The sequence below is a fragment of the Polypterus senegalus genome, chromosome 3 (assembly GCF_016835505.1).
Source record: "Polypterus senegalus isolate Bchr_013 chromosome 3, ASM1683550v1, whole genome shotgun sequence".
Lineage (NCBI taxonomy): Eukaryota > Metazoa > Chordata > Cladistia > Polypteriformes > Polypteridae > Polypterus > Polypterus senegalus.
This window is the reverse complement of record NC_053156.1, coordinates 112,930,103-112,944,270: the sequence shown is the minus strand read 5'-3', so window position 1 is coordinate 112,944,270 and position 14,168 is coordinate 112,930,103. Positions and strand designations below refer to the sequence as shown.

Below are 14,168 nucleotides of genomic sequence, written 5' to 3'. Positions count from 1 at the left end.
GCATAAGAAAATCTCAGGAAGCCATTGCCCTGAATTGAATTTGTGATGATCAGTGTAGCCTAGTTCCTGTCTTAGACCTACGTCTGCTGAGATAAGATTTCACTGTTTGTGACCCTGTCCAGCAAAACATTAATTCTGGCAAATAGCTGGCTTGATTAAAAAATCATGCTAAATAAAATAAAGATTGACAGACACGAGTGCTATGTTAATTGACAATCTAAAGTAACACCCATATGGTTCTGCATGGGTGTTTGTGTGAATAAGGATTATGATGGATTGGTTCTGTCAGAGGTTAGTTCCATTTTTACACCTACTGGATAAGTAGGTTAGAAATTATTCATTCAAAAGACAATGCTGAAGTAAATGCTTTTTGAGGCTTTCTCATGGCCAAACTTTAAAGGTAATGTTTTATAAAGCTTTATGTGAAATTGTATAATAATTTGTTTGTGAATTGTATACAGCAATATATGTGTATAAGATTACAAATGTAAACTAAAGGACAATATAAGTAATTTCTTATGCATTTTAGCATAATGAATATTACCTATCTGATACACTTTTAGTCATTTGATAGCTCTAATTGTGGTATTTTCTTGAATTAGCAATCGGTTTGTCCAGTAAACTAACTAGCACATCTCTGGGATGTTAGAGGAAAACTGGAATACAGTAAAAAATAGAAAATTTATACCTCATGAACCTGTGTAACACATATTTCTGGAGCTATCATTCAGTTCTATGTTAGTCTACTATCCATGTTGCATTTTCCTGTTTAACATATTCCAATAATCATCTTCATTCTTTACTGGACCTTGAGATCTCTTTATTCCTGAAGTCTCAAATGAATAGTTTGGAAATTTAAATGAGTAGATGGATGTAGGTAGTTGTTTACGTCTGCTGCAGAATGAGATACCAAAATTGGAGTTGCTGACATTGTAATTACTATTATTTTGTTAAGCTGGGGCCTGGTTTTACTTGCTATTGACTCAGACTGAGTATAGGTGCTGTACTGAATTATTGTTTGCTTAAACCTTTAGAATGCAGGGGCTGCCTGAGTTCTTTTGTTCTTTCTAAAAGAATAACAACAGTAAGGGGATTTATAAACAAGTTTCAGTTAATCAAAGTGTTAGCCTTGTGTGATATTTCAAGTGTTATAGACACCCAGATTGATAATGACAGTAGTCTGCTTGCTTTTGAAAATACAAAGCAGAATTTTAGATGTCAAAGTGTAAAATGCAGACTTGCAGATTTTAAAGTGTATTGCAGTTGAACATTCTTACAAATTATTGCATAAAATGTGTAAGAATTTCACATTGATTATTAAGTGCAATATTTCAGGCACGGTGGTGCATCAGTAGCACTGCTGCCTCGCAGGTTTTGCACCTGCGGTCCCCCCTGTGGGGAGTTTTCATGTTGACCCCATGTCTGTGTGGGTTTCCTCCCACACCACAGCCCAATGACATGCAATTGGATTGGTGATGCTAAAACGGCCCTGGTGTGTTTGTGTTTGCTCTGTGATGGACTGGTGCCCTGTCCAGGGTTTGTTGTTATCTTGGTCCCTATGCTGGCTGGGATAGGCTCCAGCTCCCCTCGCGACCCTGTTCAGGACAACGTGAATTAGACAATGAAAAAATATTTCATGCTAAAGAACATGAAAGTGCAGCACCATGTTTAATACAGGAGTCGATATTTAGCAAGTTACAGTGACTTCCTTAGTAATTTGGCATCTCAGGAGTGCCTCTAAAATTCTAAACTACATTCTCCAATTTCCATAAAAGTCACCTGGTGCAAATGTGTATGTTTTAATTTTAAATGTAATGCCACGTGCAAAAGTTTACAAACGACACTGCTATTGTGGGCTGCATCAGGAGTGGGCAGGAGGTGGAGTATAGGAAACTAATCAAAGACTTTGTTAAATGGTGCGACTCAAACCACCTACAACTGAACACCAGCAAAACCAAGGAGCTGGTGGTGATTTTTCTGAGGCTCAGAACCCTTATGGACCCCGTGATCATCAGAGGTGACTGTGTGCAGAGGGTGCAGACCTATAAATACCTGGGAGTGCAGCTGGATGATAAATTGGACTGGACTGCCAATACTGATGCTCTGTGTAAGAAAGGACAGAGCCGACTATACTTCCTTAGAAGGCTGGCGTCTTTCAACATCTGCAATAAGATGCTGCAGATGTTCTATCAGACAGTTGTGGTGAGCGCCCTCTTCTATGCAGTGGTGTACTGGGGAGGCAGCATAAAGAAGAGGGATGCCTCACACCTGGACAAACAGGTGAGGAAGGCAGGTTCTATTGTAGGCACAGAGCTGGACAGTTTGACATCCGTGGCAGAGCGACGGGCACTGAGCAAGCTCCTGTCAATAATGGAAAATCCACTGCATCCACTGAACAGGATCATCTCCAGACAGAGGAGCAGTTTCAGCAACAGACTGCTGTCACTGTCCTGCTCCACCGACAGACTGAGCAGATCGTTCCTCCCCCACACTATGCGACTCTTCAATTCCACCCTGGGGGGTTTAAACGTTAATATTATACAAAATTATTGTCTGTCTGTTATACCTTCATTGTTATCACTCTTTAATTTAATATTGTTCTTTATCAGTATGCTGCTGCTGGAGTGTGTTTTCCCCTTGGGATTAATAAAGTATCTATCTATCTATCTATCTATCTATCTATCTATCTATCTATCTATCTATCTATCACTAATGGGCGGCATGGTGGCGCAGTGGTGCCATGGGTAACGCTGCTGCCTCGCAGTTAGGAGACCTGGGTTCGCTTCCCGGGTCCTCCCTGCATGGAGTTTGCATGTTCTCCCCATGTCTACGTGGGTTTCCTCCCACAGTCCAAAAACATGTAGGTTAGGTGCATTGGCGATTCGTAATTGTCCCTAGTGTGTGCTTGGTCTGTATGTGTGTGTCCCCTGTGGTGGGCTGGCGCCCTGCCCAGGGTTTGTTTCCTGCCTTGCACCCTGCTTTGGCTGGGATTGGCTCCAGTAGACCCCCGAGACCCTGTAGTTAGGATATAGCAGGTTGGATAATGGATGGATAGATGAATTACTAATGTGCTGTGAATTAATCTACTGTAACAACCTCAGGTGAAGACTCTTTGAATTTGCAGTATAATTATAATAAACAATATTAAAATGTAAATCTAGTGTCATACTGAGTGCTGTTGGTGCTGTTGGTAATACAACTAGAAGATTTTCATAGGAAATATCTAATTCTGTAGTGACTAAAGCATCAGAGTTAAGCGTTTTTTGTGAATATTTATAGCAGGCTTTCTGACTTAATGTGTAGCCCTGTTGTTTGTAAAGATTATAAAGTATATATTTTTTTATTTTATGAACACTCTCTTTGCCTTTCCCTTGCATCAGTCAAACAACATATACTGCATGAAATTATTGACTTCTAACCAATTAATGGCAAATTCTTTGAAAATGTTCCCTGGCTGGCACAGGCCAAAGTGCTGTAACCTTTAGCAACTGCAATTTACGATTTAAATGTTCAGCAAGCAACAAAGAGACTGCCACCTACAAATCATCACCATTGGCTAGGAGGTTTTCTAATATCCTATTAGTACTTTGTGGTCTTTCTCTCAATTTAGACAAAGGATCTGGAAATTCTGGCACTTATTATTTCACTCCCTCCTTGTGTCTTGGGACTCATTACTCTATTCTTTTCAGGCTGTATTTCCATTTCTCTGTTATGGCCTTGCTGGTTCCTGTCCTTTTCCTGTGCAACCATTTTTGAAAGGACAATCACAAAGTATCAAATGATGAAATTGAGACACAAAAGCTGAGCAGTTTATTAAATGAGAGGAAATTATTGGGACATGTGGTGCATGTCTAAGAACATATTTAACAATTAACATGTTTTATTAGTGATATTGGTTAGCAAGTAGTGGTTAGAGATGGGATGGCAAACAAAATATATAACTGCCATTATACATTTTTAGAATACACACTGAAGGTCTTTCAATGCTAATCGATATGTCAAATAAGTAAAACAGTCTCAAAAACTGACTTCATGAATGTGCATTATTATTAGAACAGATGGTGGCCTTGCTCATTGTATCATGAAGAAAACATGTAATTCTCCATCACATGTTTCTTGAGTCTCTTAAAGTGCTATTTTATTAGTGGAAGCAAGCTTTGTCAGTCTTCTTTCTGTTTTAAGCAGCCTCTGTTTTCCTTTCTTTTTAATTCCACAGGTTATAAAAGCTTGCTTCCTCTCAGTTTTTACCAGCATTTAGATAGGTAAGTATGTATTCAAAGACTTTTGCTTCAAGTTTAGCTTAACATGCATGCCACATTTAAATGAGTAAACTTTGTGAGTTTAAGAAGATGCTATTGTTAATTGTGCAAAATATTAATTTAGACTTGTACGTATTTACAAGTTCTCATTCTATCTGCTGGCTGAATTTTTGTACAGTTTACCAACAAGTTGTCTGCTGCCTCCCCAGTTACTTGTTTATTCTTAAGAAAGTAAAACCATTTACAGTACACATCAATGTTGCTAGTCCTAGAGAAAGGGTACATTTTTCCAAGCCAAATATTAGCTTTGAGCCTGCATGCAATCAACAAGTACAGAGAACGACTCCAGGACTCCCTTCCAAACTCCCCTTAGTACTATAGTTTGTACCGTGTTAGCCATTATGAATGTACTGAAAAGTCAAGCAAAAAGACACCATTTATTGGCTAACTTTAAAGATTACAATATGCAAGCTTTCGTAGTAACTCAGGCCCCTTCTTCAGTTTATACTGTATCTTGCCTGAAGAAGGTGACTGAGTTGCCTAGAAAGCTTGCATATTGTAATCTTTATAGTTAGCCAATAAAAGGTGTAATTTTGCTTGACTTTTCTCAACTCCCCTTATGCTACTCAGAGATAAAGAGACAGAGTGTTGGATCCTGAGAATATGCAGATGCCACATCTCAGCATCCTAAGGCATCCTACACCCATTTTGAATGTTTTCTTTTAATTCAGATTCCCAGGCCAGCATTTTCTTCTGGTCTTCTGGTCCCACAGTTCTATACCTCCAGCTTCATTCTAGTGTAGTAGACCCCTGTACACAATATGACATTACTCACTGTCAGTTTCTATGTTCTTCTTAGAAGTTGGCTCCAGATTGGAGAATTGAAGTAATATGATGTGGGTCTATCAAATAAGACAGCAAACCTAGAACTGTAGAGTTTAGACTGAAAAAAGATTAAAGCATCATCTTGAATAATGAAATGGAGGTAGCTCTAACAGCTAAAGATAGGGTAGACAGAAAGAAAAGATGGACATGCAGCAGAACTCATTCAAATGCTTAGACAAAAGGTACAAAGCAGTTGAATTACACAGATAAATTTATAAGATGGGAGTGTCCAAAAAACTTCACACTAGAAAAGGAAACATATATGACAGAAAGTATCAATTAAATCAGAGAAAACAAGCATTAGCTATCTCAGTGGGCTTGACTACATAGCATCTAATCCCTATTAGCTGTGATGGTTTGCCCAATGGCCCAATTAAGAATACTCTCTGAAAGTTCTGGTGTTAACTCTGGGTATTCCTGAATTCTTTATTTCTAATTGAATGACTGTAGTTGTACCTTGGTTGCCTGCTACCTAATGTGGCACAGAGCTGAATTTGTTTCATGAGGGAGTACGTGGCTAATAATTTTGCTATGGGAAAATTCCACCATTGCTCATTGACCTATTTCTCTCTTTTGTACTCTCATATTAACTATTTCTGGGGTATCATTTAAAGGAATATGGTAAACCACTCTGCAATAAACCTCCCATTTACATACACTTTAACCTGGTTAGTACTTTGGTTACCATTGAGGTGTCTGATGATATCTGACTTGTCTTTTGCTCTGTACCACTCCTCTGTCCCTTATACTTAATTCTGGCAGTACATACTTTATACTGTATGCAGAAGGTGTGTTATTCAGCTTTACCCAACTAAGTACTTTTATGTATACAATATTTGTTTTGGGTTTTTTTTTTACCAAGGGGTAATATTGTTGGCAGGGTTGTGTTCTAATGGTTACAGCTTTGAATCTAGGCCTTCAGACCCTGAGGATGTGGATTCAGGTCCTGGTATTGTAACTGTGTAACCATGAGCAAGTCACTTCACATGCCTGTGCTACAATTATAAAAACAAAAGAAATGCAGCTTAATTGTATCTCAGATGTTGTATGTCACCTTAGATAATGGTATCAGTCAAATAATAATTATATTAAGTCATTGGTTTTGCTTATTGTTAAACATGCTATGCACAATTGCACACGAGTAAAACATTCCTGCATTAGATCAATTCCTGCTTTTTCTAGTGACTTGTCTTTTTTTGATGATCATTGCAAAACACAATTGTACAGTAAAGTGTATTTTTTTTAATTGAAACAGGTAATCAGTAGGAATACTGTAAAGTGTTAGTGTGTATTATTATCAGTATTACCTGTTAACAATTTTCAGTTATTTACTTCTTTCACTCAACTATTTCTTTTTGTGTTTTTTGTCAGTTGTATGTGGTCCCACTTTAATGTCTTTAATATAGTATGTAAAGAATTCTGGAGAGCAGAGGAGTGTGGGGTCCCTGTTCAAAGTATTCAGCAAAGAGCATGTATGTTAGCATAGCACAGCACAGAGCATGCACATTAGCATAATATGAATAAATATTGACAAATAAATTCTATGAAGTCACCAAATTTCAATTAAATCATTTAAAGCATTTTTGAGATTTCGGGGTATTTCATTTTTTTGTTGGGGGGGTGACGGTTTACCACTAAATACTGATATATCAAAATGCCCTTTCTTAGTGAATGACTACTAACCTAGGCGTACCATCCTGACAAATTTTTATTTTTTAGCTAAATGGGAAATAATTTTTTTTTTGATAAGTGAGTGAGTGAGTCAATTAAATTTTCATTATATATTTATACAGTATCTTGATAGATATACCATATATACTCGCGTATAAGTCATGCCTTGAAACCTGAAAAATTGATCATAAAATCAGACTGTGACTTACATGCCCGTTCAAAACTGCGACACTTAATTTTTTTTTAACATCTTCTTGCTTCCTCAAATCTTGCATCAGTTTCTGAGACACATCGAATTTTGTTGCAGCAGCACCGTTACCAATTTCTTTCGCCACTTTAATCACTTTTAATTTAAAACCAGCTTCATATTTTCCTCTGTTCGAACACTCCATCGTAGATAAGGGATGCTCTAACGATAAAGGTGTATGAGAGTGTGAGATACAAAAAACACAAAACAATGCAAACGTCGCTTCGGAATAGTACGGGTATTACCGTGTGGTCACGTAGGCACAGTACATTAAAAAAGGCAGTGTGCTCAGTGGTTACTCCCTCAGGTGGGCGTTAGCATATCATTATCTCTTGGACCAATAGCGTGAGTTTTCTGCATTCGACTTATACAACCGACATTATAAAATACCTAAAATTATATGGTAAAATCAAACCCCAACTTATCTGCACGCGAACTTATCTGTTAGTATATATGGTAGAATGGAACAAATAGAAACTTAACCAGTTAAACAATTAGTGGGTGCCCCATTTGATGTGGTGCAATGAAACAAAATAACTAGTTGTAAAGAATTTTCCAGGGACTGTGCTGTTCTTTAGCTCATTGAGAGTGCATCTTGGTAGAAGACTCAATCCTCTCCAGTATCAGGATCACGACTGACTTCCGGTCAGAGTTACCAGAAAGGGTAGGAGAGGAACATCAGAGGTCCTTCTGGGCATCTTACTCCATTAGGAGGTAAACTATGGAAGTGAAGTTAACTGTTCCACCTCTTTATTGCCCCCTTCATTTGTATCTAGACAGAGCCCACAAACTGCTCTCTAGGCATGCATGTCTGACAGTATAACGTTTATACATTTTTAGTTGCCTAAGTAAATCAAAAAAGTTAGGGAACCAACCATGCCACCCCGCTTAATTTTATAACTAAAGAAAACCAGTGCTAATTGGCACCATATAAACAAGCAAAAGTCGGCTTTCAATGGTCATCTCTTTATGTCTCAGTAGACCAGTGGTTCTCCACCTGTGGGGCGGGCCCCTGGGGGCGGCACGAAGTAACAAAAAGGGGGGTGTGAAGATGTGAAAAAAAGAAAACAAGAATCAAAGATAAGAAAAAAACATTTGTTGAAACCTAAACAAATTAAATTAAACTACATTCTGATACTAGAACAATAAACATAGAGTTAGATAAATGTTGATAAAAGTTAAGTAGGTATAATAAAATATGCATCTACGTTTCAAAAAAATGTTGGGGGGTGCAATTAAAACTGTTATGAAAACTCGGGTCGTAAATACTTGAAGGTTGAGAAACGCTGCAGTAGACTGCTTTTTGACAAAGTAGCTCAGATTTGTACTGGGTCAGATTGGAAGATTCATCCTATTGCAGGTTTGGGTCCAAGAATAACACCTCCTTTTGGGGACGTCCATCTTTATAAGGCTTGTACCAGAAGGGGCGAGGCCTTCTCTGGGTGTGTCATATGCCCTTATTGGGCATCTTCTCAGAGCTGCGGAGTGGTATTACCTGCCTGGCTTGAGCCATGAAGGTGATCCTCAGGAGCCAATGAGTGATAATTTATATATTATATATAATAATATTATATATATACAGTAACTAATATGTATGTGCATGTGACATATCCCCACAATCAGAATAACAATGAGCAGTAGGCTATAAACAGTGGTATTTATAAAGTGCTTATATTATAAAAAACATTTAAAGTACATAAATATGCAAAACAAAACTAGATCCCAGCTGCTTCATTCAACCTGGGTATCACAGAGTTTTAACTCCTATCTACTAAAAGGGATGGCTTCTTCACTTTCCCAACTCTTTAGTACCATGGGTTTGTTGGTTTAATAGGCATCCCTAGCATCAGGTAGTTTCCTCCAGAACTGCCATTCTCACTTTTGCTTTGGTGCCCCTGATCGTTGTACTAATGGGGAAACATACATGATAGAGTCTATACTGCACCTGCCTTGTTGCACTGGCATGCCAAACTGTTTCCTTGTTGCCTGCATGTCTTACTTATGTGGAGGTGTTCTTGAGTGCTGCACTCTCTTCATTATTTCTTTAATGGTGGGCTTGCTCCTATCAGGCACTCCATTATTCCCTCTCCCACCTCCCTCTTGCTCTCTCTATCGCTCTCTCTCTCCATATGCATATATATGTGTATATATATATATAATACTTATGTTTATTTTACGTAGTATATGCGTGCACTTTGTTATGATTACTATAAAGGTTTATGCTTATTTTAGTGGTTGACCGTCTTGACAAATAGTAATGCAGCAATGCCGTTTTAAAGCCCACGATTAAGGAGGCGACAAGAAATAAAATGTGATATGTGCGTGCTTTTGTATGTTCCCAAAGCTTATATAAAGATAGTGTCCGAAACACAAGACTTTAAATGCTACTAGCATTCCCTTCGATCGCCGTTCCTAAGCAGACAGCTTAACATATCCCCTTGTTGCTGTATGCCACAGTACTAAAATAGACATAAAAACAATCCAGTGTTTAATTAGGTAAGCGCAGAGTCCCATGACGTCGAAATTAAAAACCGGAATGAAGTTGACATTGTGACACCGAATGCTGGCACCTAATGGCACTACCCACTATAAAGCCTAAACATGTCTTGGAACAAGAAATGTTTACCCGCAGTGGTAACAGAGAGGAGGGGGAAAGGGGAGGGGTTTGGGTGAGCCCTGAGCACTGACGTCATTGGCCCGCCAGCTGATGCGGGGATGCTCGCCTAAGTGTTTTTAAAAACTGCGCGAGCGTGTGAGAGAGATCAGGAATGTTGTCAGTTTGTCAAACAAGCGTTTCAAGTTAACTGCGCTCGTCTTATGTGCTGCCTATCTGCGTCTTGAAAGGAGCGGCGAAAAGTTAGAGGGATCCTAGCGAGCTGAGGAGCAACTCATTCCCAACGGGAGCATCTTCTTTAGGTAAAAGAAAAAAGAATAAAATAGATAAATTAAATACATTAAAGAGAGTTAGGGGTCTTCTTAATTTCTTAGAACGAGAGCTTTGTTTCTTTCCTAACGCGTTTTGGATAGTTGGAGGAAATAAGTTAACTCCAGCATTAATTAATCAGTTTTCTAATGCGTAAAGCACAGTGAAACATTTACTTAATGACTAAAATTACAGGTTACTGAAAAATATGTTTCCTTTAACCTAAGCTGTACCTTAAAGTGATATCCAAAACATAAAACTAAAGGTTCCTGTCTTTAGTTTTCTGTTATGTACAGCAGCAGGTATTGTATGTAGCGGAATGCTGTTAATGATCTGAAGGTAACAACATTAGAAATGGAATTAGAATGTGCTATATATATTCATCAAATAAATTAAATTAGGATTTTGTTTAAAGCTGGAGCGGAGCGAATCACTTACGTGAAAAATAGAAGAGCATTCAAAGCAGAAAAAGTTGGGCATTGCTAAGTCTTCGTATAGAGAGTTTTCAGAAATGTAGTTTAATTCTCAGGTTTAAGGATGGACGCATACTTTTCTGTGTTATTCTTGCTTCTTTTATTTTGTATTACACCCTATCGTTGCTCGACATCCCAGCGATTAATAGGCAAGCCTTCGGGAGTCGATTGCACAGGATGCTGCCTAGATAGGCTCCGTCTTCCCGCGAGTTCTAAAAGTAGATTAAGCGGGTTCAAAATCGATGGAAGAATGGCGTTGTCTGTTTTGCAAAACAATATTAGTGCCAGGTTGAAAATATGACTGATGTAATGCTATACAAATGTTATATAAATAAATTATTATTGTTATTATTATCTAATTTTGACATTAATTTTAGGTAATTCCATCCTGTTTCGTTGACACATTGAGTACTTGTACATTAATCTTAGCCTCAGTTATTAAGCAGCACGTTACCAGGTCCAGATGAAACCTAGTATAGCCTTTCATTTGATGCTAGGAATCCGCTCGCTCGAAATATTTAAAGCGATGTCAGAAAAATAACGGCTGGATGAGTGTATTGAAATATTTAATAAAGCCCCCAATAAAACTAATACCTAGATGCTTTATCCTAGATTCTCCATTTTAATTTCTAGTTTTGCATCATATTGACGCCACAGGATCCTAAATGAGAGCAAATCATTTCTGAAAATGGATATATTAAAGGATGCCCAGCAGTAGCGCACACATCCACATCGTACAGATTTAGAATCAGAAGCCCACCTAAAACAAAATTAATGTTAAAGGATGCGCAGAATCCGCACAAAATGCTCTCCAAGAGACAGACTGTTAACTTTAGTGCATTATTAAAGTTTTATAAATGTATGTGAGTAAGAGCTTGTTAAAGAAGAAATAAATGTTAGGGAATCTGAGAAGATAATTGTATCAATTTTAAAAGAGTTTGCCAAACAAATTTCCGTTAGGATGCAAAACCGTCGCCACTCCGCACAGCCATATCCTCAAACGGTTTCTGGTGGGTACTCGCAACTCAATGCTGTGACCTCCATAGTTGCGGGTTAACATTGGTCATACATTTAGAGTCGTGCTGGAACACGTGAGAAGGTGAGAAGGACAGGGCATATAGTTTCTAGAGGTTAAAAATAAACTCCGAGCCCTTACATCACCAGCGCAATTTCGAGAATCCACATTCCCTGGGGCGACACATATTGGACGTTCGCTTTAGTTTAACTCAATGGAGTTTGTGGTCTGGCGTCGTGCTAATATGTATCGATAGATAATTATAAATCCTCGTTATATGAGCAATCGAACGGAGTCTCCTGGGTTTAGGATGCTAATATAGGAAGAGCTACAAACGTGATTTTAATAAATGCAATATAGATCGTTATTTTTTCATCGCCTCGATCACATGGGAAAAGCTTGCTCTTGCTGTATAGAATCCGTGTCCGCACTTAAGGGCAGGTGGGAGAAATGCCTGGATTCAGTTCAGCTCTAACGATTAATTGTGCCGCCGCCCACGAAGATGTGGGGCGCTTTTGGTAGCCAGCGTAGCGGCGGCTATGTGTGCAGCGCTCCCGGTTGGGAGTTTGTGCCCATGCCTCGGGGTGACAGCAACAAGCATCGCGGACGAAGTCGCAGTCCCCGGGCGCAAAAGAGCTCGACTCCAGAAGAGGCCAGACTTAACCAAGCAGCGACGTCGGATCAGAGCCCCGGTGGCAAATATGAGCTGCAGTGGCAGCACTGGCGACTGAGGAAAAGGTTCGAGGACCTTAAGAAGCGACATGTGCAGGAAAAAGAGGAGTGGACCGTGCAGAAAGAAACTCTTCTGAGAGAAGTGGCAGAAATACAAGTAAAGAACACAAACGATGTGACCACCATAACATACCCTCGAAGATATGGCGTTGGCAGGGCATTAGGAAGCATGTGTAAAAGATGAAACAATCGGCATGCATTTGAGATGATAAAGAGGCATGTGTGGAATTATTAAAAACCGGGGTGTAGTGGAAAAGAGGGTGTGGTGGGCATGTACTGTAGGAAAGGTTGAATATTTGGAACAGATTAGGCATGCTTGAGATGAACAAAACAAAGAATTGGCATGTGCTTGGATGGAAAAGGTGGTTTCAAACATGCATGAAATCGACATAATTTTGTTGACGTGAATGGGGGCGCCAAAATGAGTGAAAGTCTGTTCACCCAATGGATGACTAAATGTGCATATGGGGTGGAGTAGGCTGCCAAGGTATAAAAAAGACAGAGTAAATATTTGACGTTAATAATACAAATATCTGCCAACTATTGGTTTAGACATTTTCAGAAGATAAAAGTCTTTTAGGATAAAGTAGGGTATGTTTTGCAAAAATAAGTAAAGAAAACAAAGCAGAATTTCCCTTAATAACTTAATAATAAAGTTTCTCTTAGTTATTGAAATGATCATTCTGGCAATGTATTGTTTCCATGGTTTAGAACAGAAGTTGCATTTAGCTATATATAAGTTTTGTAAGTAATATCAGTGGTATCATTTACCTACAGGTGTGGAAGATACTAAAATTACATCATTATTAAAAATATATTTTTATATCCAATGTCAAATCAGGTCCTATAATGGAATAAGCAAATTTACCCTCTTTGTACAAAAATGAAAAGAACCAAAGCATAACCAGCTAGCACTGACAGTCTTGACGTTGCAGTAACTTTTTTTAGCCAAGATTCAGAATTGCTGTCATAGTACTTTATTGCCATACAAATGTTTGTTGAACAAGTCATGAATTTGTCATGCTCATACAAGTAAATAAAAAAAGTAATAAAATATATATAGATCAGATAGTTGAAGCTAATAATTGAATAATGAGTGAAGTTTTTTTTTTTAATAATATGAGTAACTGAAGCTTTTTTTTTTTTTTGTAATGGATGTGCTTTAGTCTGTTTAAATTTTTGAGGGATTGCATTATTCTTATTTTAATTGTTACCTAAAAGAGGTATCTGGTAAACATTCTTTGGGCTTGTTGTCACCAGTAGCCAAGCATTTAAAAGATCTGTATGACATAAAAATATCTTGTTCTGATCTAAATATACTGTATATATGTTCTATATTTACAGAGTGGTGAAAACAAGAGAATTTTATTAGAGCTGAAATCTTCATTGAAAGAGGTTCAGGCAGAGCTTCGAAAGGAGGAAATCAGAAGGTGTGATTTGCAGGCACAGTACACTAAAGATAGATGTGCCTGGGAGCTGGAGAGAGCTGAACTGAAATGCAGAATTGCACAGGTGACGTAACATTTGTACAGTCTCAATCTGAGCACAGTTACTTATTTTAGTGTACCATTGTTCAATAAAACTGTTGATTATCCTTTGAATAGAATAAGAAAATTATTTTAATTGAAATCAATTTGTCAGTATTGTTGAAGCTTTGTGCACATATAGCTCAGTCCTAAGTAGTTTTAGGATGGAGTATATTGCTACTGATACATATTTTTGTTAGGGGTACTGGAGTGTTTCAAAAGGTCAGGCCTCCTAGTTTGAGTCCAAAGGGTAAAGGAGGCCCTGCTTTCAAGTTGACACATAAATAGTACACTGAAATTTCATGTTAGTAATGTTTGAACAATGCGAACACTCCAGAAAACAGAAACTATTACTGGTATTCTTCCAAAAGAAATATACTTTTCTAATTAATCTGCACGATGTCTGTATATTAAAGTTCTTTGCTTATCAGTATTTC

General features: G+C 38.1%; 1 protein-coding gene across 3 annotated transcripts in view; it reads left to right on the top strand.

The window, feature by feature from the left end:
- Positions 1-14,168, top strand: part of LOC120525486 (protein SOGA3-like) — a 71,157-nt gene that overhangs the window by 31,353 nt on the left and 25,636 nt on the right. For 2 of the 3 annotated variants that reach the window (XM_039747827.1, XM_039747826.1), the window contains exons 8-9: positions 4,217-4,262; positions 13,550-13,636. Coding sequence is in view for 1 of the 3 variants with exons in the window: in XM_039747825.1 (XP_039603759.1) it covers positions 11,976-12,302; positions 13,550-13,717 (495 nt within the window). In the remaining 2 variants the exon portion in view is untranslated. Of the gene's footprint in view, positions 1-4,216; positions 4,263-11,688; positions 12,303-13,549; positions 13,718-14,168 lie in introns of those variants that run through there. The other variant, XM_039747825.1, reaches the window with a different exon arrangement.